Raw genomic sequence first — 15,478 nt, 5'->3', positions numbered from 1 at the left:
CTCAATTACACCCTGCGGTAGCCAGCTAATAACCCCAGGGACGCCCAACCCCTAACCCCCGCGGTCTGTCGCTCTCTCCTTCCCCCAGCTCCCCTTCCCCCAGCTCCCCTTCCCCCTGGCTCTCCCTGAGAGCAGATCTCCCCGTCCCCACCTCCGGCCTTCACTTCCTCTGCTGATGTGGCTGTGAAACAACACCGCGAGGGGCGGGGCAGAACCGATCTGCGGCGAGGGGACTGCTCTGGCCCCGGCACAGACCCGTGTTCTCATCCGCTCGCCGGGAGCCAAGACCCAGTCAGCTGAAGCAGCAGTTTGGAGCGAGCCACAAGCAGCTTGGCAGGCCCTGGGATCAAATCCTCCATGAGCCCCTGAAGGGTCATTATCTTCTCCGGGGGAAGGAACCGCAGGAGGATGTGCTGGAATGGCCCTGGGAAGTGCAACCCCTGGCTCTGCGGGTCAGTACCAAACCAATGGCCGAGGACCAGCCAGAGGGCGCTGGGCTCTTTCTCAAGAGCTGGGGAATCAAAGTCTTGGTCACTGGAAGTCCCTTGGCCCTGGTCCATTCTGCCTCCCTAGATTACTCCAGCGGTTTCGACCGGCATCCTTCATCCACTGGACTAAACTGTCGTGCAGCCTTGCGGCGCATTGCTACGTTCCACCCTAGAAGTGGCTGCATGAGCCCTCCGGAGAGCCTGTCGACCAGCCTGCGCGGTGACCAGAGAGCCAGCAGAACCAGAATACCTGATCCGATTTACTCAGTGACGGGTTCTCTGCGAGGGATCGATTGCTGGGAGGGGAGCGTTAATGGGACGCCGGTTCTAGTTTTACAGAACAGAAGAGTGGCCACACTGGGTCTGACCAATGGTCCATCTGGCCCCGTATCCTGTCTTCTGACAATGGCCAATGCCTGGTGCCCCAGAGGGAACGAACAGAACGGGACAATTATTGAGTGGTCCATCCCCTGGCGCCCACTCCCGGCTTCTGGCAAACAGAGGCTGGGGACACCCAGGGCATGGTGTTTCGGCCCAGCTCCAGCAGAAATGCCCATGTGTTCACCAGCGGGAGCTTGCTCCCCCACTCTGCTGCACAGCAGGGTCCCCGAAAAGCACTCCTGGAGCAGCCCAGGGCCCAGGGCAGAAAATGTTTTTGGTGCCTCCCAAGAAGATGAGCAAAAAAAAAAAAACAACTCCTAGCTGAGCAATGTGGCACCTCTGACAATTGGTGCCCCAGGCAACCATCCTGCCTGGGCAGCATCTAGAGACACAGGACTTCAGAAAGAAGCGACAAACTCCATCACGGATTGGCGGGGAAGGCAAGATTGTAACTGTCTCGCTGGGTCGAGCGATGACTAACGGGAGGGTGATAATAGCCTACAGGTGTCTGGACAGGGCAAGTGACACGTTCCTGCCTGGCTCATTGAACCCGGGGGCTACACCACTAAAAGCATGAACGCCACTGCTTGAGGTAAAGGAGTAACTCCCCTGGCTGGAAGCTGTAGTAGACTGTTATCCCCTAGATGCTAGAGGCATCAAAGACTCCACTCCGCTCACATGAGAGGCAGCTCGTCCCAAGTATCTGCGAGCAGGCTTTCAAGTTCCACTCCAGGTGCTACTTTTGCAACCTTCCCCCAGGGGCCATCAGGAGGGTTTGACCCTTGAATCTTCAGCACTACAAACACCAGCTGCTCCTTCTTCAAGTACAGGACTAACTCCATTAACGTGAGCTAGGTTGGACAAAGGCTTGGAGAATGGACTGCACGCTACTTATGGCTTTAGTCCCTGCCACTTGGGTCATTAAAACCCAACGCGAACAGCACTCTGGAGAACATAACCTTTAAAAATACCCAGACGGGTTAGAGGAGATTGGTCATTGCAAAGAAACACCTGCCCTGGCCCAGGAGTGGGAGACAGGACAAGGTGGGACCTAATAAATCTCTGGCTACAAGGATCCTACAAATCCTTGGAAACCCCAACAAAGCCAGGAAGGGAACCGACACGAGACACCTCACCTTGTATGCAGCTTCCCTCATGAACTGCTTGGCTGGCTGTTTCCAGATGGCAGGCACTGTAATCACCCAGCGGATGGCATCTTTCTCTTGCAAAGACGGACACTGGTCCTTCAGCTCCTGTTGTAAAAGAAGCAGAAACTGATAGCCAAACCCCATGCTTCAGGGCATACAATGATGGCCTATGGGCAGGTCAGGAAGGAATTCCCCCATGGATGCCATTGTGCCACTGGATGGGTCAGGGCCAGCTCCAGGGTTTTTGCCGCCCCAAGTGGCAGGAAAAAAAAAAGCCGCGATCGTGGGTGGCAGCTCCACTGCGCCGCTTTCTTCTTCGGCGGCACTTCAGCGGCAGGTCCTCCCTCCGAGAGGGACCGAGGGACCCACCGTCGAATTGCCGTCGAAGAGCCCGATGTGCCGCCCCTTCCCCTTGGCCGCCCCAAGCACCTGCTTGCTGCGCTGGTGCCTGGAGCCGGCCCTGGGATGGGTGCAGTATTGGGAGACAGGCGAGTTCTTGGCCCAGGAAAGCAGCATTCCTAGTCAGGCAGGAAGGCTAATGGAATGAATGGGTCATGGAAAGAACTCCCTGCTGAGTTCGGGAGCTCCGGGGGAAAGCGGTGTTGGGTGGGGGATGCTTGCCCTGACACTGGGTCTGTTGCATCTCCTCCACGGGCTGGCGCCTTTCACCCACACTAAGTTCACACAAAAGAGGGCAAAGCAGCCCCTTTGGGCAAAGTCCTGCCACCCTGACGTCGGCGTTAGCAGCTATTGCTCATCTCTTGATTAGTTCTGTCTGGCACGTCCCCTGGGACCCCTCGGAGCTTGCAGCCAAATCCACAGGAGGGTGATTTCCCTGGCCCATGCCAGCTCTGCTGGGGTTTATCCCCAACCGGCAGGGATTCCACTGGGATTTGCAGCTGGCTCCCCCCTCCCGGGGAGCTGCCCTACCTGCACGGCGTGCTGCTTGAAGAAGCGAAGGGCGTGTGCAAACACCTCCAGCGCCTGGACCTTCTTCCCATTCACGGCTTCTAATTCGGTTTTCATGGTGAGGTCCTAGCCAAGCAAGACAAACAGCCGGAGATGGTCAAGGCCTGCCCCTAGGAGCACGCCCAGCACAGAGCAGTTAGCAGGCAGCTGGTTTCTCTGAGGGAGGGTGACAGATGTGCAAATTTCCTGCAACGTCCTTGGAAAAACATTATTGAATGAAGTGAAGTATCCTTGGAGGCCACTGTATGAAATGCAAAGGTTCTGTGTTACTGGGGCCCGGGCGACCAAAGGACTGTACTGAACCATGTGGCAGACGTGAATGGTCTTTTGGGACAGTGGATGTGAAGAGCATTTCCTGGGAAACATCGGGGGGCAGGGTGTGAATGCAGACTCCTCCCTGCCCCTGTATGGAGCCCCCAGCCTTCTGAAGCTGAGGAAGGGACCAATGTTTATGGATTACTGTTCCCTGACTCTGAAGATCAATGGCCCAGGCTGGGTAAAGGAAAGACTCACCTAGCAGAGGGGTGTTTTTTGTGGGCTGAGGTTGTTATGAACTTGTGCCCACAGAAAACCCCCTTGGTGGGGTCTGAAGGGCTGACTCCTGCTGCAGTGCTGCCAGGAGTTGGGGTGATCACTGGGAAGCTTATGAGCATGTACATCGGGGCTTTTAAGGCGTTTCGTATGGTTTCTCCGTGATGCTTTTACCATCAGAATAAATGTGCTTGCTCAGAAAGAGCTGGGTGGTGACCTCTAGCTGTGGGCAATGACACTGTCTGTAGCCTCTGGAGAGATAGCAGAGCACAGGCACTGGCCTGGTTAGGCTTGCTGAGAATAGCACAGTGGAGGCAGAGAACTCTGCAGCCTGGAAATACCCCAGGCAGGAGGGAGAGAGATGTGGGTCTCCGCCCAAGAGAGGTGATGGCTGGGGGACCAGCTGCCTTATCAAGGCAATGGAGGGGAAATGCAGGTGCAGTTGCCCTGAACTGTGACCGAGGGACTGTGCCAAATCCAGCACCTGGAGCGCTGACAAGGAGCTGGGCACTGTGATCTCATGAGCTGCTGCTAGAGGTTCTCATCCTCTGGGGGCGACAGTCACTTAGGCCTCCCAATTGACCTCAGCAAGAGCAGGATCGAGCCCAGTGTTTGGCCACGTGGCTAACTTCTCCGCCTGCTCGTAGCCGGAGCAAACGGAACAGCGAGCCCGCCCAGTCGGCAGAGAGGAAACCAAACGCCCATTACCTGGAAGGTGCCGAGGTGCCCAACCCACTGGTGCTTCCCCTGCAAGGACGAGGGGGGAGAGCTACACGGAATTACCACCCCGTGTGAAGGGGAGGCGGGGCGAAAGGCTGGGGAGTGCAGGCAGGAATGAGGAGGGCTGGAGATCCACCCATAGGAGGCGCTACAGGAGTTGGTGCAAAAAAATTCCATGAGGCCACATGGCTGCACTCAGAAGTGTTTGAATTTGGCATCATGGGGAAGAGCAGGTTGATATCCCTGCTCAGTGATAAATCTACACTTGTGGGGGCTAGAACCTAGCTCCTCCTGCTCCAAAACCCACAGGTCCCGAGTACTTGAGCTAAAGGGGGATCCGAGAGCTACAGAGGGTCTATGACACTGACTTGGTCAGTTCTGCTCCCACCCAGCAGAGGGCAGTGGGGCACATACTCCTGTCAACAGCCCCCACTGGACTCAGTCAACATTTGATCAGTTATAAAAGTTGGACCTCAAAAAAATCATGAAATTTTGTTGAATTTTCCACTTCCCCATAATTAATTATTATTATACAAACTAGAGAGCTGGGTGAATTTGTTACTGAATTTTGACATTTTGAATTTTAATGAAAAAAAAACAGCCAAAAGAGAACTTTGAAAACACTCCCTCTTCCCGCCCCCTTGTTTTTCAACCAACGTTAGCCCTGAGGGTTATTTAACTCCCCTTTCCCTTCCCTTTGCATCATAAACTGGTTACCGAATTTGCTAAACAACTCTGCAAATTCACAGCCCCCCAAAACGACAGCAAATTTGTTAAATTTAATTTTTAAAAAAATCAGTGAAATTTCACACTGGGAAAAAAGTAAAAATATTGACAATCTGACTGCACTACATACATTTTTACTTTAACACTGGAACGTTTTTTAAAGCGAAAGTGAGTTATCCCACCCCACCCCACCCCATCTCATCTGCCCCCAGCCCCTCCCCTGTGTTCAGGGTGACTGGGACAGAAAGGGTTAACTTACACTAGTGCTGTGAATCTTCATCTTAAACTTCTCAAAGTAGAGCCAGTCCCGGGCTTCCTCCGGATCGAGATCGTGGTAATAATCCCTTGCCGTGTATCCGAAACTGTGAAAGGCGCCCTCTGGGGTCAGCAAGAGGCTGGTGGGGGTTTTCTGATTGGCCACTCCAGGATCACCCCCCTCCCATTTCCTGCAATGAGGACCCAGATCAGATTTAATGTCCCGCCTCTTAAAGGTGACAGGCACCATTTATACCGTAATAGCTAAGACTTCCTCTGAACTCCTGGTGGGAGTGGCTAGAAAACCCAGCCAGAGGCTCCAGGAGGGAGTGGTTGGTAATAGGGTACAGAGCCTCGCTATTATTATTATTTATTTATATTACCATTGTATTACTAGGCTCGGACCAGGATCCCACTGCGCTAGGGGCTGCACAAATACAGAACAAAAAGACAATCCCTGCCAGAGACGACTGCTACCTGCTGATAGTTGGGGGGTGAAGGGGAGGGACACAATTTAAAGTTTCACCTCCCCTGAACAGCTTGAGTCATGCCCCCCTCAGTAGCCCCCACCCCCTGCCCTCCGTGGCCCCTTCCGGCAGCTCCCAGCTGTTTTCTGCTGCCTCTTCCCGCGGCTGCGGCTCGCACCTTGCCAGCTCCAGGAGCTGCCACACAACCCGGCTGGAAAACCCTGACAGAAATGGGGGGGGGGGGCACGTGACCCCACGTGCCACCTCCACACGTGGCCTCTAGTCCCTGCCCCAAAGAGCTTACAGTCTATATATATATGAAAAGCGACAATGGGGGGAGTATGAGGAAACTATGGGACAATATTGGTCAGCTTAACCGTTGTGTAGGCCTCAAGGCAAAGGAGAGTTTGGAGGAGGGATCTGAGGGAGCTTTGTGGAAGTTTATGGGGAGCTCCTCCCAAGCATGAGGGGCAGCCAGGGCGAACGCACAAGGGGGCTTGTTTAAGAATTTAACAAGTAGGTGATGGCGGCTGGCACCATGGGCCGGTCGGAGGCAAGCCTCGATAGTGAAGGAGAGACGATGGGTGGGTGGGGATAGGTCATAGGGCCCCAAACGTGACGACAAGGAGTGTATGTCTGATATAATAGGGAACAGGGAGTGGTTCAGATCTGGCCCAGGTTGGAAGACGGCCAAAAGCCAGGGCTGCCTGACAGCTGTTCAGTGGCCCGGGCCTCAAATCAGTCAGAGACTCCTCGGGACAGGTGCCCCCTGGCACTAATCTGGCACTAATTAGTCTCAGCAGAACAGGCCAAAGACGGAATGAGCTGGACATGTTAGGACAGGGCAGCATGGAAGAGTCTTGCCTTATCACTGCCTGTCCTGGGGATAAAGAGAAGGACTTTGAGATTATCACCTGGCCTCATTCACCAACATTATTTTGCCTACCTACATAAGAACATAAGAACGGCCAGACTGGGTCAGACCAAAGGTCCATCCAGCCCAGTATCCTGTCTGCCAACAGTGGCCAGTGCCAGGTGTCCCAGAGGTAGTGAACAGACCAGGTAATGACTGAGTGATCTCTCTCCTGCCATCCATCTCCATCCTCTGACAGACAGAGGCTAGGGGCACCATTCCTTACCCAGCCTGGCTAATAGCAATGTATGGACTTAACCTCCATGAATGTATCCAGTCCCCTTTTAAACATTGTTCTAGTCCTAGCCTTCACAACCTCCCCAGGTAAGGAGTTCCACAAGTTGACTGTGCGCTGCGTGAAGAAGAACTTCCTTTTATTTGTTTTAAACCTGCTGCCTATTAATTTCATTTGGTGACCCCTAGTTCACAAAAGCCACCGCCTGGCCAAGACGGGGTCCTCACCAAGCACCAGGATTAGAACCCAGGCTCCTTTGCTCAAATTTCTAGACTCTACTTAAATGGTCCCCGCTGGCTCTTTTCGACTGCTAGGCTCAATAATTGTGAGCAAAGTGCTCTGTCATTTGGGATGCCACTGAGCCCAGCCAGAACTCTACTGATTTGAAAAAGCTCCTTAGTAAGTAACCAGCGAGAGACCCAGCGGGGTCCAGCTGGCGGCCAGAGGCAAGAAGGTGGCAGGGTGGGAGATGGCTGGGTTGCGAGGGGAGCTGCTGGGTGAACTATCAGCCAGCTGGAGGGAGGAAATGAGCAGTAACCCCACGCAACGTCAGACCTCAATGAATGGAGTCTCTGCTGCCACAACAGCCCGCCCCCTCCCTGTCTGGAGCTAGCTGGGCTGCGAGCCGTCGGCAGGAAGGATTAGGGGCAGGGACAGGAGTCTTAAAACGCGCCAGTCAGTTTATTTATTACTTGCTAGTCCCTGGGGCACCAGCCCGGCGCTCCGGCCAAGCGTCTGTGTTCCCACCCGCGCAGAGTGCTGGAGGGAGACCTCTCCCATCCCAGCCCCCTCCTCTAGCCTCTGCCACGCTGACTGCCCCTCCTTTAGCCTCTTCCACCCTGCTCACACGTCCGTGCGCCATCTCCTGCCCCCCCAACCCCTGTTACAACCTCTCTGGGTACGTCTACGCCACAATTAAAACCCCGTGGCACCCGGTCATGGAGCCTGGGTCGTAATGCAGACGTCCCCTCTGGCTCCTTTCCCTCAGCCTTGCAGCACCCAACTGTCTCCCTGCCCTGCCTCTGCATCCACCGTACCCCTCTTCCCCTCCTCTGCGCCCCCGGAGCCTGCTGCCTCTGCTTCCTCGCCTCCAAATCCTCTGGCTTCCACTCACTCCACCCAGCTCGTTCTCACTAATGGCCCAGCCCCAGGGCCTCGTCTGTCTGGCCATTGCCTTCAGCTCCGCCACGCCCGTCTCCGGGAGTCTCTCCCCTCAGGGTTTTGTGGTGGCGTCACAGTGGCTCCCGTCCTGCCTCCGAGACAGCTCCCTCAGCAGCTCCCGCTCTTCCACTCCCGCTCTCCGTGGGTGTCCCTCAGGGCCGCCCTCCCAAGCCAAGCTCATCTGCTCTCTGGCTTCAATTAACAATGATAATAGGCCATGGAAAACTCCCCCTAAACAAGGAGCCAATGCTTCTGGCTCCCGGTGGTCCTGTCCTCTGCCACGGATGGCCCCATGGTCCCAGGTGACTCTATCTGGCCAACCTGTAAGCCTGGCCCATTGTTGAAGACTGCCCCGCTGTGCATACCTGGAGGTTGGCTGCCCTCAGACCAGGGGCCTGACCTGCTCTGTCAAAGCAGTCGATGTTTGGGAATAGGCACCTCTGGTGAGACGCAGAAAAGTCCCCTATTTGTCCACCCTGGTTGCTATTGCACAACTGAAAGGATCTCACACACCATCTGCCTCTCTGGGGGTCAGGGGCTTCTGCTGCTGCTGCTGTCAGGACTTCTTGGATCGTTTAAAGCAAGAAGCCCTAATTGCTTAGAAACCTGAGCTAGGATCTAGCTCCCGAAGGATGGATGGTCTGGCGGTTGAAGCACTGTACGGTGACTCAAGAGATCTGGGTCCCAGTTCTGTCACAGACCGTCACTGAATCTCCCTGCGCCTCGGTTTTCCCATCTAGTCAGCCCGATGGTGGTAAGGGCCATGCAAGTGGATAGATAAGGTGGTGTCTCTGTGTAGCAGCGTTGTTTTGGCCAGAGTCCTGTTGTTTGTTTTTGGCAACTAGCTGAAGAAGATATTGATAAATACATGGGCAGAGGACATCCGGGGATGGCCGGGTTGGGGAGTACAAGAAAAAAAATATATGGAGATCTACTGATCTCCTAGAACTGGAAGGGACCCCAAAAGGTCACAGAGTCCAGCCCTCTGCCTTCACTAGCAGGACCAAGTATTGATTTTGCCCCAGATCCCCAAGTGGCCCCCTCAAGGGCTGATTTCACAACCCTGGGTTTAGCAGGCCAATACTCAAACCACTGAGCCATCCCTCCACTTGTAAACCAGCTGCTGAGTCTTAACTGAGTTGTCCTGAATAAATAAATTATTCTGTGGGGGTGGGGGGGAGCCCATCATCACAGGGCCTGCTGACTAGCCACACTGGGGCTAGCCTGCTCTGGGTCAGTTCATAAACAGATGTTCGGAGCTCTCGCGCAGTGACTGCACCCCCCACCCTCCGTCCCGCAGCCTCTAACGCTCACTTCACTCATTGGGCCCAACGTGCACCTTCCTGAGCTCGGCCTACCCCCTCCAGGAGCTCAGAAGATGGCGAAACCCGGCAGAGAGAGGCGGAAATGGCGTGTCGGCTAGAGACGGGCCCAAGCCATAATGTGGGGCCTTGGAACCCCAGAGTCAGGGGTTGTTGGGGTCTGCCCATTAGGGCTCATTATTAAATTAGGGTCCAGCTTCCAAAGCCTCTGGGACTCGTGGGGAATTCAGAGCTAGTGGCTTTCGGTCTCTAATATTGGCAGGGGGTAGGAAGCAGAGAGAGGAAGGTTTGTCCTAGGGTGACCAGACAGCAAGTGTGAAAAATAGGGACGGGGTGGGGGGTAATAGGAGCCTATATAAGAAAAAGACCCAAAAATCTGGACTGTCTCTATAAAATTGGGACATCTGGTCACCTTAGTTTGCCCAGCGGTTGGAGCCCTAATCTGGGATCAGGAAACCTCTCTGCTTTGCGATAGGCTTCCTATGGGACCCGGGACAAGCCTCTTAGACTCCAGCCGTCCGCTAGGGAAGACAGCACTGCCCTGTCTCGGGGGGGTTGGGAGGTGCCCGGATACTGCGGTGAGGGCCAGGGAAGGGCGTAAGCTGGAATGAAGCTGGGACTGAAAGCACCACCCCGTTAGAGCCCTGATCGTACATCTGTCCTGGCAGGACGCTGGCAGCCCAGGACAAGCTAGCCATGGTGCTTGGCTCCTCAATAAAATATGCAGAAAGCAAGAGACGATTCCCCCCATCGAGATGAATAAGGCACATGAGGGACCATCCTCCGTGGCCAGTCCAAGCTTGATCCCCAACGCTTATTCTGCAGGGCGCTGACTCCCACACTGGTGCTGATCCCAGCCTTACACACACCTCAGCTAGCAGGTATTTTCCTTTGCTTAATGTTGTCCCATTATTCCCAGTTATCCCCATCCTGGTCCCAGATTCTCTCCGGTCCCCGGGATGCTGTGGGAGGACGCACAGCACTGGGTCTGAGGGAGGGACGACTCAGTGATCGAGAGAAGGGGAAACCATCCAACGGGACAGGGTTAACAGAGCAATCCTATTCCCCAGCTGCTTTGGCGACCCTGCTAAAGCCAGTGGGTGCAGAGAAAGGCCGACATCCACCCACTGTAGCCCCCAAGCCATCCTCCCGCAGAGCGACAAGTTACCTCATCATGTGAATGGCCTCGGGGTCGTTGGAGAAGCTGAAGGCATAGCCGCTGGAGGTCGTGCCAAAGTCAATGGCCACCACCACGGAGAAGGAAGTGGGTCGCTGCGCCCGGGCTTCGTTCCTCTGAAACACCACAAGGATCATTAGGAGCAGCCAGACCGGATCAGCACAGGGTCCATCGAATCCCAGCTCTCGTCATGAGCACTGGCCAGTGCCAGCTGCTTCAGAGGAAAGTGCAAGAAATCCCACAGTACGTGGTTACGGGGTAACCTACCCATGGGGAAAGTTTCCTACTGAGTCCCAATAGTTGCAGGTCAGTTTATGCCCTGAACTATGGGGGCTTATATCCTGTCACAACCTTTGGGGTTGTCACTCCTCACAAATGTAACTCTGGATGTTCTCATTAGCCATACAAATGTCCAACCCCCACCCCCCCTTTTAAAAAAATCTAACTAAGATCTGGGTTTCACTGGGATCTTGTGGCAATGAGTTCCACAGGTTAACTTTGGAAGGTAAACAGAGGATTGGGGCTAGGGCTGGAGAAAGAGGAACTGTCAACACTCCCTATCTCTCTGCACCTCCTGTTGGAGCTGACTAGAGGGTCTGTCATGTTTATTATCAGAGAAAGGCCTGAGCCAAGCCACCATAAAATGGATCCCTCCCAAACTTTGGAAGAGTTTGGACCCAGATGTGAACGTTGTTGGTCAGACTCATCTTCAGTGACCTCAGGTACATAAAGACGTCTCTCCCCTGCGGGACGCCTACCGCAACTGAGCCTTTCTCCCGTTGAATAACGGAAGATATTGTTGATGTCGTTATGTGGCTATTGAAGCTTCATAAACAATTAGGATTTGCCTGACTGGTGCACCTGAACAGACCATCTTGTACAGTATTCTGTCTCCAACAAGAGCCAATGCCAGGTGCTTCAGGGGAAGGCATAAGACCCCCAATGCAGGCAACTGCCAGACTGTCCCATGCAGGAAAAGTTCCTTCCAGATGCCAGCTAATGACCACTTTATGCCCTGAGGATGAGGATTGGTAGCCCTCGTATCAGGTGTCTGACCTATTCTGTCAAAGCAGTCAGTGTTTGCTGATAGGCACCTATGGGGAGATACTGAAGGGGCCTTTCTGTCCACCCCTCACCCTGCCCCACACCTCCAGGATCTTTGCCAGGCTCAGGAGATTTCACTGCTGCTGACGTGACCTCCCGCCCATTCTCTGACACTGGGCCACTTCATCAGAGAACTGGCCCACAGTGTGCAGTGGGGCCGACCAGACCATGCCCTACGGCCAGTAATTTGGTAGCTGGACCAATTCAACAAGGCCATGGATGGTGGCAGAACATGGCCGGAGAAGGAGTGGAGCAAAGAACAATTCGATGGCCACGATCCAGGAGCTGCACCCCAGGGGTACCCCAGATGACCCGGCGGTGGCGTTAAAGGGGTTCTGTGGCTTACAGGTGACTGGGAGGGCGTGAGCGGCGCGATGCTGAAGCTTTCATGGTGCATTCCTGGGGAACTGGGTGGGGACGGCGTCTGAGAGCTCTCGCCGTTTGTACCTGGCAAACAAACAGAATAAGGATTAGAACAGCACTGGATCCATTCCTGCGAACCGCCAGCACCGTGGCGAAGGCACCGGGCCCTGCCAGTGACTCATGTGACATTAGGCCCGTTTACTGCTCCGTCTCCCCACCTGCGCCGGGGAGAACAATGGGCCTTGTAATGCTCTCTATCCCCTGCTAGTCCCCTGACTGCATTCAGGGTATGTCTTCACTGCACGGTTAGCCCAGGTGATTGGCACCGGGTCTGGGCACCACGTTAGCCTTGCCTGGGTGTGCGCATGCACGCTACAAAATCCTACCCATGTTACCGTACCCTCACCATTTCTGCGCTTGCCCGTGCGTGTCTGGGGGCATATCCCACAATTCTTTGTGCTCAGACGCTCTAGGGTTCTTTCCCAGTCAACAGCAGAAGAACTTGTCTCTCCTTTCGGGGGGTGTTGTGGGAAGTCAATGGAGGACTATCAGCACTCCAGTGATTTTTGCATTTGTGCTGCAAAGCAGGCAGGTTCCAGATTGAGTTAAAGCAGGGCCTGGGCTCTAACCTCAATGGGACCAGAGAAATCGACTGGGAGGAAAAATTCAGACAGATGAAAACCGGGAGTCCTTTAAGAAGAGTTTACTAGATGGCCAAAAAAACAGGATTCCATAACTTTGGGTAAAATCCAATCTTGGTTAAGAGGGGAAGTGAAGACAGCAATTAGAAATAATAATAAATGGAAAAAAGGGGAAGTATATAGTAATTAATATATAAATTAAAGACTACAAAGTGTATAAAATTGATAAGGGAAGCTAAAGACATCAGGAAAAAAATCCATGGTAGGCAGGGCTAAGGACAATAAGAAAGGGGGAGGGATAGCTCAGTGGTTTGAGCATTGGCCTGCTAAACCCAGGGTTGTGAGCTCACTCCTTGAGGGGGCCATTTAGGGATCTGGGGCAAAAATTGGTCCTGCTAGTGAAGGCAGGGGGCTGGACTCAATGACCTTTCAAGGTCCTTTGCAGTTCTAGGAGATTGGTATCTCTCCTATTATTATAAAGGTTTTTTAAAGTATATCAGGAAAAAAAGGAATCTCAGTAATGGTACACGCCCATTACTAGATGGGAATGGTAAAGTTAACACTGAAACAGAAGAGGCAGAGGTGTTCAATAAGTATTTCCATTCTCTATTTAGCAAGAAGCAGGATGGTGTACTCGTATTATATTAGGATAAAATACTTTCCAGTCCATTAGTAACTAAGGAGGATGTTAAACAGCATCTACTACGGATGAATGTTTAAAAATCAGCAGGCCCAGCTAACTTTCACCCAAGAGTCTGATAAGAGTGGGCCAAGGAGATCTCTGACCCATTTCTGCTAATTTCTAATAAATCTTGGCATACTGGGGCAGTTCCATAAGCCCGCAAGAGTGTTCAAAAAGGACAAGTGGGATGACTCAGGTAATTAAAGGCCAGTTAGCCTGACATCAGTCCCAGAAAAAATAATGGACAGTTGATACACTAAAAACGAAAGGATGGCAATACAATTAATGCCAGTCAAAATGGCTTTAGGGAACCTAGGCCTTGTCAAACAAAGTTGATCTCATTTTTGGTGAGATAAGTTTTATTGATAAAGGTAACTGCTCAGATGTAATACACCTAAACTTCTGTAAGGCCTTTCACTTAGTACCACACAACATTCTGAGTAAACAATTAGCACTATACAACATCAGCAAAGCACATGTTCAAATAGATTAACGTCCTGCTTTGAGCAGGGGATTGGGCTGACGTCCTGCTTTCAGCAGGGGATTGGACTAGCTGACCTCCTGAGGTCTCTTCCAACCCTAATCTATGGTTCTATGATCTGGCTAATGGATAGGTGTCAAAAAGTAATTGGCTAATGAGGAAGCATCATTGAATGGGGGTGTTTCTTGTAGGGTTCCAGAGAGATTGATGCTAGGCCCAATGCTGTTCAACGTTTTTATCAATGACCTGGACGTAAATAGAAAGTCACTGCTGATAAAATTTGCAGGTGACGCAAAGATTAGAGGAGTGGTAATTAACGATGAGGACAGGGCAGACATACAAAGCGATCTGGATCATTTGGTAACCTAGGCTCATTCAAACAAAATGTGTTTTAATATAGCGAAATGCAAGGTCATACATCTAGAAATAAAGGATGCAGGCCCACCCCTCCAGCATGGGGGACTGTGTTCTGGACAGCAGCGACTCTGAGAGGGAGCACGGGTCAGAGTGGACAGTGGAATATTGCATCCCAAAGGGCTAATGTGATCCTTGCATGGATACACAGGGCAGTGGGCAGCAGGAGCAGGGAGGTGATTTTTCCTCTGCATATGGCATTGTGGAGACTGATACTGGAATACTGCATCCAGTTCTGGTGTCCACATTTGGAAAAGGGGCGTTGAAAGTTGCAGAGGGTGCAGAAAAGAGCCAGAAAAACAATGCAAGGGCTGGAGAAAATGCCGTAGAGTGAGTGACTTCAATTGATCAACCTGCTTAGCTTATTAAAAACAAGAAGATTGAGAGGTGACTTGATTACAGTCTATAAGGACGTTCTTTGGGGAGAAAATACCAGGTAAAGGGCTCTTGACTCTAGCGCAGGAAGGCAGAACAAGAACACGGGCACAGGTTTTTAACAGTGTGGGTGATTAACCATTGGAACAAACATGGGCGGTACATGAAACCCCCGTTCGGGGAGGCGAGCCCCTGCCCTTTCTGCCTGAGGCCCCACCAGCTCCCGATGGTGGACGGCGGACCCCCGCCCCAGCCGCCCCAAGTCCCGGCCTGCTGCCTGCGCCCCCCTCCCCCAAGCTACTCTGACCAGCCCGAGCCCCAGCCCCAGTCCCCACTGGCTTTGGGGGAGAGGCTGAGTGAGGGTAGGAAGAGGAGCAGTGTGGGCAGGGCCCTGAGGGACGAGTGGGACGCAGAAGTGGGGCGTCGAGGCGGAGCGTGGACGAGGCCACGCCTGGTTGTGTGGGGAGGCTTAGCCGCCCCTGGCCAACAACTCCCACCATTTAGGGTGACCAGATGTTCCGATTTGATACGGACAGTCCCCAGTTTCTTTCTTTTTTTCTTATATAGGCACCTATTACCCCCCAACCCCTGTCCCGATTGTTCACACTTGCTATCTGGTCACCCTACCGCCACCCCTGGGAACAAACTACTAAGGGAAGTGCTGGGTTCTCCATCTTTTGGAGCCAGACTGAATGTCTTTCTGGAAGAAGCTTTAGTTCTTAGTCTCAATGCAGGGTACCTGGAGGAACCTCACTGGCCTGTGCGATACAGATGGCCAGATCAGATGATCTAATGGCGACTTCTGATCTTAAAATCTGCGACAGTAAAACCGCGATTCACGAGCACCCGTCCGACGAACGACCAGTTCGTCGAGTCGCGTTTCCAGACGGAAAAGAAAAAAAACCACGCAACAAAGGTGACGTCG

The 15,478-nt window shown here is 53.1% G+C and overlaps 1 protein-coding gene across 2 annotated transcripts in view; it reads right to left on the bottom strand.

Moving 5' to 3' along the window:
* Positions 1-15,478, bottom strand: part of HSPA12B (heat shock protein family A (Hsp70) member 12B) — a 57,089-nt gene that overhangs the window by 26,948 nt on the left and 14,663 nt on the right. The window contains exons 3-7 of one of the 2 annotated variants that reach the window (XM_039541910.1): positions 11,944-12,044; positions 10,485-10,609; positions 5,223-5,325; positions 2,948-3,052; positions 2,006-2,122 (exon numbers count right to left, since the gene is read on the bottom strand). In XM_039541910.1, coding sequence (XP_039397844.1) covers positions 2,006-2,122; positions 2,948-3,052; positions 5,223-5,325; positions 10,485-10,609; positions 11,944-12,044 — 551 coding nt within the window. Of the gene's footprint in view, positions 1-2,005; positions 2,123-2,947; positions 3,053-5,222; positions 5,410-10,484; positions 10,610-11,943; positions 12,045-15,478 lie in introns of both variants that reach the window. The other variant, XM_039541909.1, reaches the window with a different exon arrangement.

The sequence above is a fragment of the Mauremys reevesii genome, linkage group 5 (genome assembly GCF_016161935.1).
Source record: "Mauremys reevesii isolate NIE-2019 linkage group 5, ASM1616193v1, whole genome shotgun sequence".
Classification (NCBI taxonomy): Eukaryota; Metazoa; Chordata; order Testudines; family Geoemydidae; genus Mauremys; species Mauremys reevesii.
Note: the sequence above shows the minus strand (reverse complement) of the source record. Positions and strands in the feature narration are given on the sequence as shown.